This window comes from Eleutherodactylus coqui, chromosome 4 (assembly GCF_035609145.1).
Source record: "Eleutherodactylus coqui strain aEleCoq1 chromosome 4, aEleCoq1.hap1, whole genome shotgun sequence".
NCBI lineage: Eukaryota > Metazoa > Chordata > Amphibia > Anura > Eleutherodactylidae > Eleutherodactylus > Eleutherodactylus coqui.
Genome location: NC_089840.1, coordinates 253,408,867 through 253,426,599, shown reverse-complemented (window position 1 = coordinate 253,426,599; position 17,733 = coordinate 253,408,867). Strand labels below are relative to the sequence as shown.

The window sequence follows — 17,733 nt, the reverse complement described above, 5'->3', positions numbered from 1 at the left end:
TTCATGGAGAGCAGGAGCTGCACTTTCCAACCTGTAAGCTGCTGATCTTATCTCTTGCAAGACACCAAGGAGGGGGTCACACATCACCGCATCCTTATGATGAGAAAACATTCGTAAAATCCTCTTCTTTCCTCTTGTTTGCTCTTTTTTTCCCCTCCTACCTAATGCCTTTCCAAAGCTCCAATCCCATCCCTGCACCCCCCCCCCCCCCAAAAAAAAGTGCAGACTCCATCCTTGCTGCATCCTTCCCTTGCAAGAGGTCGCCCGAGCCCCTTGAAGGTTACGGCAATCCCTGGATGTGCAATAAAAGATTTAAGGAATATAAGACTTCAATAAATTTTTTTGCTTTTCATTGATCTGCTGCTGCCTGAGAATCCACTGCAATTTCCAGTAGTAAATCACAGCATAGGGACAGGTCACTCCCCGCTTTTTCCCATTGGCCTCTCTGTTTCATTCATTTGCATAAGGCCGTTCGGATTGGTGAGTTGGTTATAGAAGACTTTACATAAGCTTGGCTGCTCTCCTCGAGTTGTATAAAGCACAAGAGAGGTATAAGGTGGCCAAGGCACATATATGGGAAACTTGTGAACTCCTGAAAATCCAACTAGACAGGAGGATGCTGCAGGCACATTTCTTTATAACTGTAAGTACACCTAAGACATGGAGGAGAGGAGGGATGGGGAGGGGAGTTAGGTTGAGAAATGAACATCTTTGAAGTCAAGGGGTTAATGCATGCTTGCAACAATGTAGCAATGATCTTGTACTTTCGATAGATGCTGCATTGTCCTGGAGAGCTTATTGTCATCGGTCTTGTATGGTCCCCCTTGTGTCCTACAAGGACTGCAATGAGTTACTGCATGATTGATGGATGAAGTGATGCACAGATAAGATGGTAATTACTGGATGATTTGCTAGCTGCATGCATGAGCAAGCATAGATATACTGTAGCTGATGTATAGATGAGTAACAATGCTGCTTTATGTGATACACATGAGCCTAAACCGATTATTATCGGGGATCCACAACTCCTTACATCTTCCTCTGACCAGTGCAATCCGATTTTATGCTTGCCATTGGTTATGGCTAACTAATGTGTGCGCTGCTCTGGGTGTCTAGACTCTAGCTTGGGTTAATGCAGTTTAGACCTGGGCTATGACTCTATTTGTAGGGGAGATTTGTCATGGCATTACCTCCTCCTGTAAAGAAATGTTATATTTAATAGTGCCATAATTGCTACTGCTGGCATTGTTACAGAGAGAGAGAGAGAACAGGACTGGGATCCTGCTAATTACAGGTAGATTCATTGCAGTTAAGTAAGTGCCCCCTCCCTTCCAGCCCCCTGTCTGTCATCCCTATTAAAAGTTCTAATGAGTCTTGATGTTTTAGGATCTTTTTCCCCTAAAATATCCTTGTTTTATGGATGATGTCCTGGAATAATCCTTGTGCACAGCAATGAACTGCTACAATTGCCCAGTGATACAAATGTTACATTGTTTGTTTATGTTTATGTTTCTTTTGCTACATTTTGAGCATTAGTTATAGCCATGATACAATTTGCATTCAGGCTACTGATCCATTAACCCTTCATTACAAAAAATGGCACATTATATCTCTGCTGAAGAAGAGAAGCATTGGGAAATGAGAAATATGGATTTTTTTCGGTGTTGGGTTATTCGGATGCTTGGTTGATGCTATTGATAAGTTAAGCTGATATTGGCAAGGCCTGGCTGGTAGTGCCTTTAGCTAGTTAGTTTCACTTCAGTGCCCACAGTGTATTGTTGGCATGGGGCAGTCCTCAGAATAAAAGGGGAATTTAAGCACCTGAGTTTATGAAGGTCTGCTATCCTGCTCCAGTAAAATATGATCACTGCTCTGTATTGCTAGTGATACTGCAGTGTCAGCAGAGATGGTGCATGGTGCATGGCGGCCAAAATAAGAAATTAAAAGTTTGAAGGACTTGAGGCAACTGCATGTTGTATAACAACATTTTATGACAGCTTTAGGTTGCTGGACTGGCATTGAGGTGACGCACTGGAGATCACCCAATGACTTCTGCAGCAGTAATCCTTCAATTGGGGACTGGTAGTAACCTTCCAGACGTTGCTACAGTCTTCAGATGCAGATGAATTCAGCTTTACTGCTTTTTGCCTTCCAGAAAGTAAATATTTGAAGTGTTTCGCTTGAAAAACGGGCCTAATATATTCGCAATTCTCCAGTGACTTGGGGGAAAGTGTTACGCTCTAGCACTTTTTTAAATAGCTGCAACTCATTAAGCAGTTTTGTAATTAAATGGAAATTCCGTCTTGTCAATAACGAGGTTGCTCTGGGAATGTGGAGGTTTAATAGTATGTACAGAAATAACAGCCCTACGAGAGTATAGAGGAATATATGGTGCATTGTAAATAACATAGGGGACTTCTCAGTATGAAGAGAAAATCGAAATGATGCCTGTGAATCTGCGTTGCCACCCTTTCCTCCCCAGTCCAGGGGATTTCCTCTCGAGTCTCTTTATCTGTTTCTAAAAAGGCTGGGTGACAATAAAAATGGCTGTGACAATGGCTCTTATATAAACTGTTACTCAGCTTTCCCTGGCTCCTGAATGGGAGATAGACCTTGTAATAGGGTGATAGATTAATATATGATCAGAGGATGTGTCACTATGGAAATAGACATAGTTGCTATTGAAATAAGGCAAAGTTGGGTGGTAACTAATGTGGCAGCTGTAATGGCCACCATATTGGTTGTTGTATCCCAGCTTTCTAAACACCAAGTATGACTAAGCAACTTTACAGAAGAGGACAAGGTCAGCAAGGATATCTATCTACAGTATCTGTTAATTTAACTTCTATCCATCTACAGATTTAGCAAGTGCAAAATGAACCATCATGGTATTAGGAATGTTCGCCTGGTGAAATGAAAAAAAACTTGTACGTAATTTGCATGAGACACCTGCTGCAATAGAAAGCGAATGCAAGTCCAGATGATTCTATCTATCTATCTATCTATCTATCTATCTGTCACGTATCTATCTCATATCTATCTATCTATCTATCTATCTATCTATCTATCTATATATCTGTCTCATATCTATCTATCTATCTATCTATCTATCTATCTATCTATCTATCTATCTATCTATCTCATATCTATCTATCGCCTATCCTTCTATCTGCCTATCTATCTGCCTATCTATCTATCTTACATATTGTCTATCTACAGATGTTGCAAACGCAAAACACATTCACTCTGTTAAAAACGTTTATTTGCACGATAAAAGTTTATACACAATTTGTGTACTGTCTGCTTCAATATAAAGTGAATGTCAGTCAAGATAATATTACATATCTATATCTATCTGTCTATCAACAGATATAACCGTAATGCAAACATTTATTGTGTTAAAAACATTTGTAAGTAATGCATCCACTTCGATACGAACGGAATGTCTGTCAAGATAACTAATGCCAGATCTATCTATCTATCTATCTATCTATCTATCTATCTATCTATCTATCTATCTATCTATCTATCTATCTATCTATCTATCTCATATCTATCTCATATCTATCTATCTATCTACCCCGTTTCCCTGAAAATAAGACATACCCTGAAAATAAGACATAGCACGATTTTCCAGAATTTTTGAGGATGCAAAATGAATTTTCAGGCTTTTTGAGGATGCTTGAAATATAAGCCCTACTCCAAAATTAAGCCCTGCTAACAGTTAATTTAAAAAAATCTATTTAAATAGTGTCCATGCAGCTATACATGTAAAAAAGTTAAACCTTTTTGAACAAAAATTAATATAAGGCACAGTCTTATTTTCCGGGAAACACGGTATCTATCTATCTATCTATCTATCTATCTATCTATCTATCTATCTATCTATCTATCTATCTATCTATCTATCTATCTATCTATCTATCTATCTATCTATCTATCTATCTATCTATCTATCTATCCCTGTTTCCCCAGACAGGAGAAATTGACTTTTTTTATTTGCTGTATCTAGGGCTTAATTTTGGAGTAGGGCTTATAGTTCAAGTATCCTCAAAAATCTTAAAAAATCATTCTGCATCCTCTTATCTATCTATCTAGATCATATCTATCTATCTGTCTAATATCCATATATTCATCTATCTATCTATCGATCTATCTATCTATCTGTCTAATATCTATCTATCTGTCTAATATCTATCTATCTGTCTAATATCTATCTATCTATCTATCTATCTATCTATCTATCTATCTATCTATCTATCTATCTATCTAATGTGATGTGTAATATTTCCGAATTTATGATTCAATATTCCTCTTGTCTGTTTTGTTGCCTGGATAAAAACCCAGAAGAACATGGGCCGGGGGTTGGAAATAAAATGTAAATCCATATACAAGTAGAAGTTATGAAGTATACAAGGGCACACAGCGCTAACACATACGCACACACGTGGTGGTAGCGGTGTGGCAGGCAGCAGCGCTACAGTATTTTTATCTTTTGCCTTAGACATAGTTCATACAGAGAGGTCATCTTTTGTCAATATGTCTGAAGGCCCGTTCTACAATGTGGCTTCCATTATATTGTATAAGGGAAAGGTCCCATCTGACCCCTCCCCCGTATTTCTGCCACAATTGTATTATATATGGCAAATACAACTTCTGTAATAGAAAACCACCACACTGACGAATTTTAATAATTAGTCATTCGCCATGACTCTAGTCGCCATATACTTGAATACTTAAGAACAATAGCTCAATTGGAGGAAGCCAAAAACTATCTTTAGGGCTCCTTCACACAAGCGTATCCGCAAATGCTCATGCTTCAGCGTATCGGTACTACGTACAAGGCTGATTTGCATGGTATCGGCACATTGTAATAGACTTTTTGCGCACGCAGGGCATGTTCACTAGTGCACTGCAGACGAACACACCCCAATCTAAATGGCTTTTTAGCCTAATGAGGTCCAGATGTGTTCTTTTTCAAGCAGAATTGCGCAACGTACTTGCGTACTTTGCATTTTGACGCACATTAAGCACGCATTTGTGCACCTTCAATAGGCTTCTATTGAAATTTTTAACATTAGAAAGTCCTATTGACAATCGTGTTAAAAAAAACGTAGCCATATCGCAATCGCAAGTGTGAAGACCCCCTTATGTGTACAGGGCAGGGGCATTGCTGGGGGGGCAGAGGGCTTGCATGACTTTTGCCCTTTGCCCTGGGTTCAGGGTCCCGGGGAGGACCCCAACAAGTTGTTATGCCAGGTTATTTGATGCAAGACCAGGGTAACAAACAGAATCTCTGCCTGTGCACAGGTAAAGGTGCCCTACACCTACTATAAGACAATCATTTGTCTGACCGCTGTTTCCCGCGGCTCCTCCACTTGGCTCAGCCAAATATTCGTGTGTTTAGAGAGTTAAGCCACATGCAGACACCTCTATTGACTTGTCTCTCAGGGAACAAAAGGATGGGGCATTGATATATATTCAATATCTTTGATTCTTCTTTACCTAACATCATCTGTCAGCAGAAAGTTGAGCCGCCCCATACGCATTAGAGAGTCATCTGGCTCCACCGTTATTGGCGGTCTTGGACAACTAAACTGTAAGCTTAGCTACATCTACGCCATTGGGCTACCAGACTGTCCACCTTCAAGGTAAGCAAGGATCAGGGATCTTAATTCCAGAATGCCTATTCCTTTTTCCTCCGGAGATAAGCATCTGTTTATGGGTTTGTTGGCAGAATAAGTGCAAAACTTCCTTCCTGACTCCCTACTTGGCTCTATTGGATATGATGCCATGGCCCCAGTATACGGCAGAGGTGTCAATGCCAGTGTGGTCCACTTTTGAGGTGCAGGACAGCTAGCTGAGCTTTATCATATGGGGCACCATTAATAGGCTGTAAGCCTGCAAGGTGCACTACAGATATTGTGATGATTTACCTTTCTGCATGCGATGGGATGTGTTGCCTATACATTGATTTTAATGGGATCTACGCCGTAATTACCGGCACTGGCCACTTCCCAGTCGTCGTAACATCAGCTTCCACTTCGTACCCCTGTGTGTGGTTGTGCAGACAGCAGGAGCCCAGTCAGCTGATAGGCCGGGTTCATGGGTAGTTGACCGTAGTCGATTAACTATTGATGACCTATCCTGAGGCTAGGGTGGCTAGGGTGCCCTGTAGGGCTGTCAGAGTTGTGCCACCATTTGTGAGATGTTTAACCCCTCTCAGAGCTTGTTATTTGCGGGATGAGTTGTATTTTCAATGGTACAATATAATAAAGAAGAAAAAGCTTAAAAAGGTAGTGGCGTGAAATGGAAAAAATATGCAATTCCGGTATCTTTTTTTTTTGGGTGGGAGGAGTCTTGTTTCTATGGTGGACACACTGCAGCAAAAAATAACATATTTTTGAAAAACAAACTATTTTCTGCCGTCATCTTCTGATACCCATAATTTTTTTTAATTTTCCATCAAGGTAGTTGGGAAAGGGCTTGTCTTTTTGTTTCTTTTTTTCTGCTAATGTTCACCGTGCGGGGTAAATAATGCGTTGTTTTGATCGATCAAACTTTTATGGATGCTGCTGAGATACCAAATATGTTTTCGGTTTTTTTATTTAGTTTTTTTTAATTCTAAATATGGTAAAAGGGGTTTTTAACTTTTATTACCTTTTTTAATAATTAATAAAACTTTTTAAAACTGATTTTGGCTTTCTTTTTTTAGTCCCCATAGGGGACAAGAACCTGCGATGGTTTGATCGCTCCTGCAGTATGATGTATTATCATAGTATTACATTATACCGTAACGTGGCTGATCAGAGCAATTTAAATGCCGCTGTTAGGATTGACAGTTTAGTTTGGGCACTGATGATGGCCGTGTTCGTGTCTGGAGACCTCAGGGTGAGCGCCGCAATCCTGCCTTTGCTGTGGAGCGGCACACTGCCCCCTGCTGGTGTGATGGTCTGGGGGGCATCACATGCAACAGTCGATCACCCCTAGTAGTGGTACGAGGGACAATGACAGCCCAGCGATATGTTCAGGACATCCTGCAGCCACATGTGTTCCTCTTCCTACCATAAGTACAGATTTTGACTGGAATCAATTGCGTACCCACAGCTGATCTCATACTATGTGGCGTTCCCCCTCACCTTGTCCGTAGGCTTCCCCTGTCAGCGCTCACCAGCTTTTGGTTCCCAGCAGCCTGTAGTGGCCTTACCTGACCAGTGGCACCACACTAGATCAGGCGGCAGGGAACCAGAAGTCGGGCAATGCGGACAGCAGGAAGTCTACGGGGGAGATTATGATATCAGCTTAGCTATTCATTCATGCACTAGCACTATCTGTAATTGGCTGAGTGCTTAGCCAATAGCTAAGCACTAGCTGTAATTGGCTGAGCGCTCAGCCAATCAGCACAGCCCTTTCAGGAGGCGGGGATTTTTAAATCCCCAGCTGCTGAAAGTGCTGGACAGCAGTGTCGGGGAGCCAGCCGGAGGACGCGTCTGAGCGGCGGAGAGGTGAGTAATTTTTTTTTAACCTTTTTTTACCAGTTGATGATTTTCAGGGAAGAGCTTATATTTCAAGCCCTTCCCCGAAAATCATGCTGCGGGGGTTGCCACAAACCACTGCTTTCAATGGGACCAGCAGCAGTGCCAATCCCATTGAAAGCAATGGGATAGCATGCTGCACTTCTGCCACAGCTATCACAGCTTTGACAGCTGTGGTGAGGATTCCTTCATCCCCGCGGTCCCTGCGGGGATGAAGAAAACTCCTGCCACAGCTGTCACAGCTGTGACAGCTGAGGAAGAAGTCCGCGGCATTCTCCCTATCCTTTCAATTGGGGCTAGCGCTGCTGCCGCTGGCCCCATTGAAGAGACTGGCGATATCCCGGCGTCATCCTGACTTTTTTCTCTCGCTGCGAAGTGAGTGTTTTCACTTGCTCTTCCAGCGCAATAGAGAAAAGAATGCCAGTGGGTGTCAGCCCTAATACTGCAAACTCTCAGATGTAGATTTACCCAAACTATAGAGAATACACTTGATAACTTAGACTGTAAGTTTACTTGTAGTTCTACGAAAAGCCATTGATATTACGATATGCATATTATATCAGAAGACTAACACAGCTCTGCTACACCTAACAAAAATCAGCTCTGCTACTTACGCCTAACAGAATCGTCCTTGCCCTATTACAATTGCACTTTTAGATTTACCCTTCTTTGAACTGTAGAGTATAGACATGCTAACACAAGTTATGTTAAATAACAAACTCCTCTCTTGCAGAGCAGAACTGACTTTGCTATTTCACTCTTTGCATGGTTTTTACACTGTGATGTACAATATCTCTATTTAGGAGGTGAGTCTACCTGTAAAACCATGGCACAAGTTGCCGTACGCCCAAAGACAAACGCAGCTCTACGTATACATGTAACCGAATCAGCTCTGCTACATTACTGCTAATCCTTTAGCTCTCTGAATCTATATACCGCGCACGCATCCGTTTTTTTTTTCTTTCAGATGTAATGGGTTTATTTGCACCTAAAACCGCACAGAATATACTTAAAGTCAGACATTGTGCTAAACAGCAAACTCAGCTCCTCTCTTACATAGCAGTGCTGTATTTGTCATTTGCTCTTTGCATTTTGTATGATGTCTGCATTGTAACACTTTTTTGCTTATACTGGAAGTTTTCTTGTGTAAAACCACAGACATTTTGTAAACATGAGCAGGACCGGCAAACCAGGGCAAGTGCTGGGGTCCACTGTGTCTGGGGGGCTCGGGAGGGGAAGGGGGTCCGGGGTCAGACAAAGCAGTTGGGCCCCCTTGATTTTAAAGTTTGATCAATAAATAATAAACAGTTCATACAGGGTGCAATAGGGGGCATTATACCTAACGGGGCAAAAGGGGGCATTACAGTATTTTTAAAAGGGGTCAAGAAAGGTATTATTAATGCCTGGGGCAAAAAGGGGTATTTTTGCTAACTGGGGCATAAAAGACATTGGTAGAAAGAGGAGCCCAATGAGAGTCTATCGCCAACCTGAAGCCGACCCTGAATACAAGATATGCCAAAAAAAACTGCTCTCCTTAAGGAGTGATGTTACCCCTCCAAACCCATGTCATAGACCTCTCACCAGCCAAGCCAGGATCCTACTGTACACTGATGGTGGACAAAACCCCCGAAACAGCTGTCTGTGTATGGATTCTGGCTTTTGGTTTTCAATTCCCAATCATTGTTCTAAAGACTTGTATACAGAATCTGACATTGATTTGCAGGAATGCTGCCATCCAATAGGTGGCGCTGCAGAGGTATTCCATCTTTCTCATTTGCAAAAAAATAGTAGTACATCGGTGGATTTTTTTTGTCCGTGCGCTATCTGTATTTTTGAATTAAATTTTTAGATTAAGGGCGAGCACCCACTGGCGTTTTTTTACCTGCGTTTTGCGTTTTTCCTGCACAGGCATAGAGATAACATGTGTTCCTGTCCACTGGCGTTTTTTTTGCGTTGCGTTTGCGTTTTTAACATAGGAACTGTCAGTTGCATATGTGTCCTTATTTTTCTCCTAATGCACCCATGAAAGTCAATGGAAATTAATGGAAAAGCCGCGAAAACGCCGCGAAAAACGCGCGGAAAAATCGCGGGAAACGTTGCGAAAACGCTGCGTTTTTTCCCGCGGAAAACGCAAACGCCAGTGGGTGGGCGCCCTTAGTTTAGTGTTTTTGACGTGTATTTATTATGTTGCACGTAAAAAAGCAGCATATCCTATTTTTAACTTTTAATTGAGTATGAAAGTCTATGGGAGCGTAAAAAAATCGATCGAACATGGATGCTACATGTGTGTGCGCCACCGCATTTTTATGTATGCTGCCAGGAGACAATGGGGGCCGGCGAGGGCAGGGAGCGGCGGGGGAGAGCGGGGAGGAACGGAGGGGAGATCTCTCTCTCCCTCTCTCCCCCCCGCTCCCCACCACAACTCACCTGTCACCTGCGCCGGCCCCTGAATCTTTAGAGACGAGCGGGGGGATACTCGGCTAAGGCACTACTCGCTCGAGTAATGTGCCTTAGCAAGCATACTCGCTCATCTCTAAGTGAAAGTTGTCCGTTTTGCATAAGTCAGTGAGAATGAACCCTTCTTCGGCTCTGCTACATCTGGCAAAATCAGCTCTGCTATATTAGAATTGATTTTTTTTTTAACTCTCTGGATCCCTATTTCATGTGTATCGTGTTACCTTGTTGACAGTGAAGATTTACCTTGCCCCAGGGTATATTCACGTGGGCATTTGCTAATTCGGTCTGTATAAATCAGTCTGGATTTGCTTGCGATTTTCCTGCGTTTTTCATGCGCATTTACAATTTTTTTTCCATGCAATGTCTTTCATTTGTCACCTGGATTAGCACACAGCCCAAAATACACAAAAGTGCAGGGGACCTAACACTACGACTGTCCTTGATTTCCGTAACAACCAATCACAGCTCAGCTTTCATTTCTAAAACTGCTGTGGTAAAATGAAAGCTGCGCTGTGATTGGTTGCTAAGGGCTACAAGGACAGTAGGGATAAGTGAGGCTCAATGTTTAGGTCTTTGGATCTCCACAACTTGTGTATTATATCTCTCTTGATGTGATATGAGTGCCTGCAGCCTTCAGTAGATTATAATACACTCCTTGCCAGAACCCTCCCTTCCCTAGAAGTTGTTGGAATGAAATAAAACGTTCTCTGTGTGATTGTAACGCTGTTATAAGTAAGTGATTACAATATGAGAGCACAAGCATCATTCATTGCTGAAAACTGACCACTTGAAGGGTGGCTCTAGCATCCTGTTGTACCGCCTCTAGCTTGGATACAAGATGTGATACAGGCAGGCATGGAGGCTCTAGTACCCTGTTGTACTGCCTCTACCTTGGATACAAAATGTGATATGGGTGGGGAAGGAGGCTCTAGAACCCTGTTGTACCGCATCTAGTTTGGATACAAGATGTGATATCAGTGCCATCTCAACGCATGGAACTGATGGGCACTTGCCCGGGGGCCCCACAAACATAGGGGCCCCATACTAATCTATGTATGTTAACATTTTCAATGCACCTTGTATCATACATGATCATATTGTGTGGCGGGATAGGAACTTGGCTCCAATCTGTCTATGCCATGTGGGAAGACTTTCATTTTGTCACTTTCTGTTTCACTTTCAAATTACCCAGAATTCCTTTGTAAATTACCCAGAATTCCTTTGTAAATTACCCAGAATTCCTTTGTAAATTACCCAGAATTCCTTTGTAAATTACCCACAATTTATCCATAATTTTCATTATAAAAAGAGAAATTTCCCGCTGAATGGATGTGTGAATTATCCTGTGAAGCGTAATACATTGTCTCGTTACTTTCTAGTGTAGCCTGGCACTATGGACAAAGCGACGTCTACAGTGCAAGAGGAGAATGGACCCCAGAGACTTAGACTTCCGGTTCTCCGCTCTAGGTTGCCAGTTACTAACTCACTCGCCCCTCCCCCAGTTTTCTCGACGGCGTTCCATACCTGCCACATTCCCATATTATAGAGGTATATTGTTGGAAGTGCCAATAAAATAAATATATCTTTAATTTTAGTGACAATTTACATTTTTATTCCTGTGAGTAGTTGTCGTAGAAGCCCCAGTACACTGCGATGCCCAGGGGCCCATAATGTTGTTCAGACGGCACTGAGCCAAGCCACAGACATGGCTTGATAGGCAATCTGCAATGCCAGCTCTAGGGGCTTTAAAAAGGCCCTTGGCTGCCATAGCAACTGTACGACAACCCACGATCTTCTTGCAAGGGGTTGTTAGGGACCCCCAAGCTCCGATCAGGGCATTTAATTGCCACTGACAGAATTGACAGCGGCATTTAAAAAGTTAACAGCTGTGATCAGCAGGAGTGCAGATTGTAACTGTTGCGGGTCGGTGTTCGGAACAGCTGGCCGATCCCCCTATTTACAGACCCCGAACCTCCATTATAATGGCATAAATCCGTGGCTATACCACCTATTTGATTTGCAGCTTTTGCAACAGATTCGCATAGGGCTTTAGTCTTGCCAATGGGCAAAATCCGTCTGAGGAATTCCAATGCATTTCCACATGGATTGCCGTGAAGACATGACTTCTTCCGCAACCCATCGGATTTCCGCATTTTGGTCATTGACAGCACTAAAAATTCCGGAATCCGCCCTTAATGCCTATGGCTAGCGTTCTCATGATGCGCAAAAGCAACAACCCTGGAGGTTATATGACAAATGCAGCTCTACAACACAGGCAAATAACAGAATAAATAAACGTACATCATACAGACGGCGCGTTTCGGGCTGCATTAGAAGCTTTATTGGTTTATCATTATGTGAATAGTTAAGCCAGAAACTTACCAGTAGGAGATCTGTTTTCATTAACGTGTAAAATCTGCCTTCCTTCATCAGCCCCTCCATCACGCTGACTTATACGGGATTTGGGATAACTATGTTAGATAGGGGACGTGTTTTATGACCTTGTACTAGGGGAGGCAGAGGATGGAAGAAGCCGCTTTTTGGCGTAATTGTCTACATGCCACGCTCTACATTACCACACGCTGCTTGCCTTCAGTTAATAAGAAATTGATTTATTTGTAATATACTCTCATTTTCTTCGTCCCTTCTCCTTCTCTTCCAATTCACTTTTCAATCTGTTGTCCCTAAAGTATCTCACTTTCTCCCCCTGATCGTACAGCTGATGAGATTTTATTCAGCATTTCTTTTTATAAACTTTTTTTTACATTTACAATTCCGAAAAAAGAAAAAGATATCAGAGAGGAGCCGAGATCTTCATGGTAGACGTCGCTTGATTAAAGGGGTTGTCCCGCGCCGAAACGGTTTTTTTTTTTTTTCAACCCCCCCCCCGTTCGGCGCGAGACAACCCCGATGCAGGGAGGTAAAGAAAGCTCACCGGAGCGCTTACCTGAATCCCCGCGCTCCGGTGACTTCTCTACTCACCGCTGAAGATGGCCTCTTCCTCCGTGGACCGCAGCTCTTCTGTGCGGTCCATTGCCGATTCCAGCCTCCTGATTGGCTGGAATCGGCACGTGACGGGGCGGAGCTACACGGAGCTACACGGAGCCCCATAGAAGACTGCAGAAGACCCGGACTGCGCAAGCGCGGCTAATTTGGCCATCGGAGGGCGAAAATTAGTCGGCACCATGGAGACGAGGACGCCAGCAACGGAACAGGTAAGTATAAAACTTTTTATAACTTCTGCATGGCTCATAATTAATGCACAATGTACATTACAAAGTGCATTATTATGGCCATGCAGAAGTGTACAGACCCACTTGCTGCCTCGGGACAACCCCTTTAATATGTATTCGGCAGGCACTAATTGTGCATATATCTGTTTAAAATAAGTACAAAATCTGCATTTTAAGTAATCAAGAGCGCATGCTGAATCTAATCGTAGTAATAGGCTCAGCTCCTCACATTTATCAGTTTTATCCAATATAGAGTTGTGTTCTTTACATCTGCGGTGGAAGGTGTTGTCCCCCCCCCCCCCACTATCTAATATCCTTGGGGTGTAGTGAAAGGGTTAATACTAACATCCCTAGTTATGGAGGGGAGTTCAGGCATTGAAGGGGTTCTACTGAACTTTTTCATGTTTGATGACCTATCCTCGCGATAGGTCATCAGTAGTTGATTGGTTGGGTCTGCCACTTGGGATCAGCACCGATCAGCTGATTCACGGCATCGGAAGCAAGTAGCATTGTCAGCATTGCAGCCACTAGTGCATTCAGTGCCTGCAGTAGCAAACTGGGCGGCTGCAATGTTGACAGTTCTATCTGCTCCCTACATTGTGCTAGGAATCAGCTCATTAGCAGGGATCGCAAATGACAGATCCCCCCACTGATCAACCAGTGATGACCTATCTTGAAGATAGGTAATAAAAAGTAAAAAGTCCAGAAGAACTCCTTAAATCCCTGAACTACCCTAGACATTTGGGGTTATAGATATTAAGGTCCATCTAGACAGGATGAATGTCGGTCAAACTATGCCCGACACTCGTCCCTGTGTGTCCTCGTTCTTGTGCTGTTGCACGGGAGCTAGTAGAGCTGGCTCGCTCACAGAGGATGAAGCCATGATCACTTGTGGTCAAAGACAGGTAAATGGATAATGTATACGTAGTCAAAGCGTTAAAGGGGTTTTTCAGGACTAAACTATTGAGGACCTATCCTCAAGATAGGTCATCCATTGTTGATCGTGGGGGTCCATTACTTAAAGGGGTTGTCCCGCGGCAGCAAGTGGGTCTATACACTTCTGTATGGCCATATTAATGCACTTTGTAATGTACATTGTGCATTAATTATGAGCCATACAGAAGTTATAAGAAGTTTTTCACTTACCTGCTCCGTTGCTAGCGTCCTCGTTTCCATGAAGCCCGTCTAATTTTCGGCGTCTAATGGCCAAATTAGACGCGCTTGCGCAGTCCGGGTCTTCTTCTTTTCTCAATGGGGCCGCTCGTGCAGGATGCCGGCTCTGTGTAGCTCCGCCCCGTCACGTGCCGATTCCAGCCAATCAGGAGGCTGGAATCGGCAATGGACCGCACAGAAGCCCTGCGGTCCACCGAGGGAGAAGATCCCGGCGGCCATCTTCAGCAGGTAAGTAAGAAGTCACCGGAGCGCGGGGATTCAGGTAATCGCTGTGCGGTGTTCTTTTTTAACCCCTGCATCGGGGTTGTCTCGCGCTGAACGGGGGGGGGGGGGTTGAAAAAAAAAAAAAAACCGTTTCGGCGCGGGACAACCCCTTTAAGATCTCCGCCGATCACCTGACTTCATGTTGATTCACCACGTGGCCCAAGAGCAGCTCCATTCCATCCTACAATACCAGGCACAGTTAATGTACAATGTACACCACTGAGCCTGGTATAAGAAATCATAACCATCTGAAGCATTGGATTGCAATGTATTTATTCAGATGGGCGGTTATTAGCCACTTAAAAATGGCTGTCGACGAAGGTAGGACATTGGTGGCGAAATGCGCCGGATGATGTTTTGATGCATCTGGAAAAGATAGGTCTTGCCCTATCTTTCGGCTGCGATCAGCTAGCGGCTCCTATAGGCTTCTATGGGGGCTGCCGGCAAAGGGAAAGGGAGGGAGTTTAGCAGCGGCTAGTGCTGCTAAACTATGCCAGCTGACCCTATTAAGCCAGTTGAAATACGTATGCTGCTTATGTGAATGGGCAAGAAAATGTGAGATTCAGCTGCAACACGGTCGTGGCTTTTTTCCGTCTATGCGTTTTTTGCCCGCGATGCCCGAAAAAGGCCTTGAAGAGATTTTCGACATTGATTAGAACTAGTATGGACATTTAGATTTTATTATGGTGGGTTTCCGGCATACCCCAATATTCCCAATTTTCTATGCAGATTCCTGGTGACTCCCATGCCTGTGCCTTCACCTCATCACACCTTGCTCTGGTACATCGCAATCTGCTGTTTCACCATCACTTCTCCATATGCTTATCATTCCAGCAATGAATACATGCTGTATCCGCGCACTCGGCTAAGTGAGGATATATGTCACCTCCATGGCCTCCTTTAATATAACAGAAACCATTACGGAGCTTCTTGCAGCTTCCAGCTGATGAGACTTCTAGAGCTTCACTACCAATATTTATTCTTCATAGTTCAGTATCCTGCCTGACATTTTTGGAATTGCAAGACAAGTTTGCTCATTGTACTTTAATATATCTGCCTGGTCTGCTCTACTTGTCCAAATACTGTTCGTTACGGAAAATAAATGTTGGGGGTCATCAGTGATGTTTCATAATCACAATCCGTAAAATGTGTTGCCATTATGCATTTAAAGGAAAGTTCCAAGAAAAAATGATACTGTATTATGCCAGTACAGCGGATAGGGCATAACTCAGGGATATAAAGGGGTTGTCCAGAACTACATGGCTGCTCTCTTATGGAAACGGCCCCTAGGTTGTGTGTAAGTTTGCAGGTCAAGCCCTATTTACTTTAATGAAGCTGAGCTGCAATACTAGACACAACCCATGTGACTCGAACACTACGAGCCTTTCAAACAGCTGATTGATGTGGGTGCTTAGGGTCAGACCCCCCTTCCCCAGTAATCTGATATTGATGACTAAAGATAAGTGAACAAAACCCATTGAACCCGAATTCTGGGTAAACTTTGTTAAAAATTTGGTTCGGAGAAAACTTGAACCTCGGGCCATCCAAAGGTTCATGTTAAATAACTCCTTAAAACAAGTACTGAACAGTGGTGGCTCCTCTTCAAGGGGTGAAGCTCAGTGGGTAGCACTGTTGCCTTGCATTGCTGGGTTCAAATCTGAGCAAGAACAAAATCTACAGTTTGTATGTCCTCTTTGTGCTTCTTGTTCTTCTCCTTTTCCTCCGAAGGAAAAAAAAACATACTGGCTCAGTGGTTAGGACTAGAGATGAGCGAACCTACTCGTTTCGAGTAATTACTCGATCGAGCACCGCGATTTTCGAGTACTTCCGTACTCGGGTGAAAAGATTTGTGGGGCGCCGGGGGGCGGGGGAAGCGTGGCGGAGCGGGGTAGCAGCGGGGAACAGGGGGGGAGCCCTCTCTCTCTCCCTCTCCCCCCCCACTCCCCGCTGCAACCCCCCACTCACCCACGGCGCCCCCCGAATCTTTTCGCCCGCGTACGGAAGTACTCAAAAATCGCGGCGCTCGGGCGAAAAAGGGGCGTGGCCGAGTACACTCGCTCATCTCTAGTTAGGACTGTTGCCTTGCAGTGCTGGAGTCCTAAGTTCAAATCTGACAAAGGACAACATCCGTGTGGTGTTTTTATGTTCTCTTTGTGTTTATTCTTCTTGTACTTTTCTTCCCCCGGAGACAAAGGAACAAGTATGATGGCTTAGTGGTTGGCATACAGTGTTGGAGTTGGAGGTTCAAATCTGAGCAAGGGTGACATCTGTATGGAGTTTTTCAAAGTTGAAGTTGTCCTTGATGAAACTTGAACCCCAGCACTGCAAGGCAACAGTGCTAACCACTGAGCCACATTCATTGAGGAGATAGCACCACCACTATAGAAGCAGAAAACCATTTGGTGTGCATGTCCAGAGAACAAAACTGGGAATGAAAAAAAAAACTGCCTTCCAGTTTAATTAGCCTCCCATTGACTACAATGCAATAAAACAATTGATCCATCTGTTTTTCTAACTAGAAACAAAAGTGCAGCAGTCTACGCTTTTGTTCCAGTGTGAAAAGCGGAATGAAGATGGAAAATACAGAAATGGATTCAGCCATACAAAGAAAAACATGGATCGCACATCCACGTATTAGAAAGAACCTTCTGACAGTGAGGGTGATCAATGAGTGGAACAGGTTACCACGGGAGGTGGTGAGTTCTCCTTCAATGGAAGTGTTCAAACAAAGGCTGGACAGACATCTGTATGGGATGATTTAGTGATCCTGCATTGAGCAGGGGGTGCACCCGATGACCCTAGAGGGTTCTTCCAACTCTAGCACTCCATGATTCTATTATACATTGATCTATTGCTTCATGGCATTATTTTTGATCAGATTGTATGAGCTCACTAGCCACCTCTTTCAGTGGGTTTCTATACTACTGGGCACAGCGCCACTTGGTGACCCCAACCACCATAACACAGCGCCCGCAGGAGGATCAACACAGTGGCCAAGCAACAGCATTGCCCCAATGGCTCTAAGTCCTCCCACAGACACTGCGCCATAATAACCGCAGTCTTTAGTTTCA

The 17,733-nt window shown here is 43.7% G+C and overlaps 1 protein-coding gene across 2 annotated transcripts in view; it reads left to right on the top strand.

Annotated features, from left to right (window-relative positions):
• Window positions 1-543: 543 nt before the first annotated feature.
• The window catches only part of CRTAC1 (cartilage acidic protein 1), a 537,130-nt gene continuing 519,940 nt past the window's right edge, over window positions 544-17,733 (top strand). For both annotated transcript variants that reach the window (XM_066601101.1, XM_066601100.1), the window contains exon 1: window positions 544-643. In XM_066601101.1, the coding sequence (XP_066457198.1) occupies window positions 617-643 (27 nt within the window). In that variant the 5' untranslated portion in view covers window positions 544-616. The remainder of the gene's footprint in view (window positions 644-17,733) is intronic.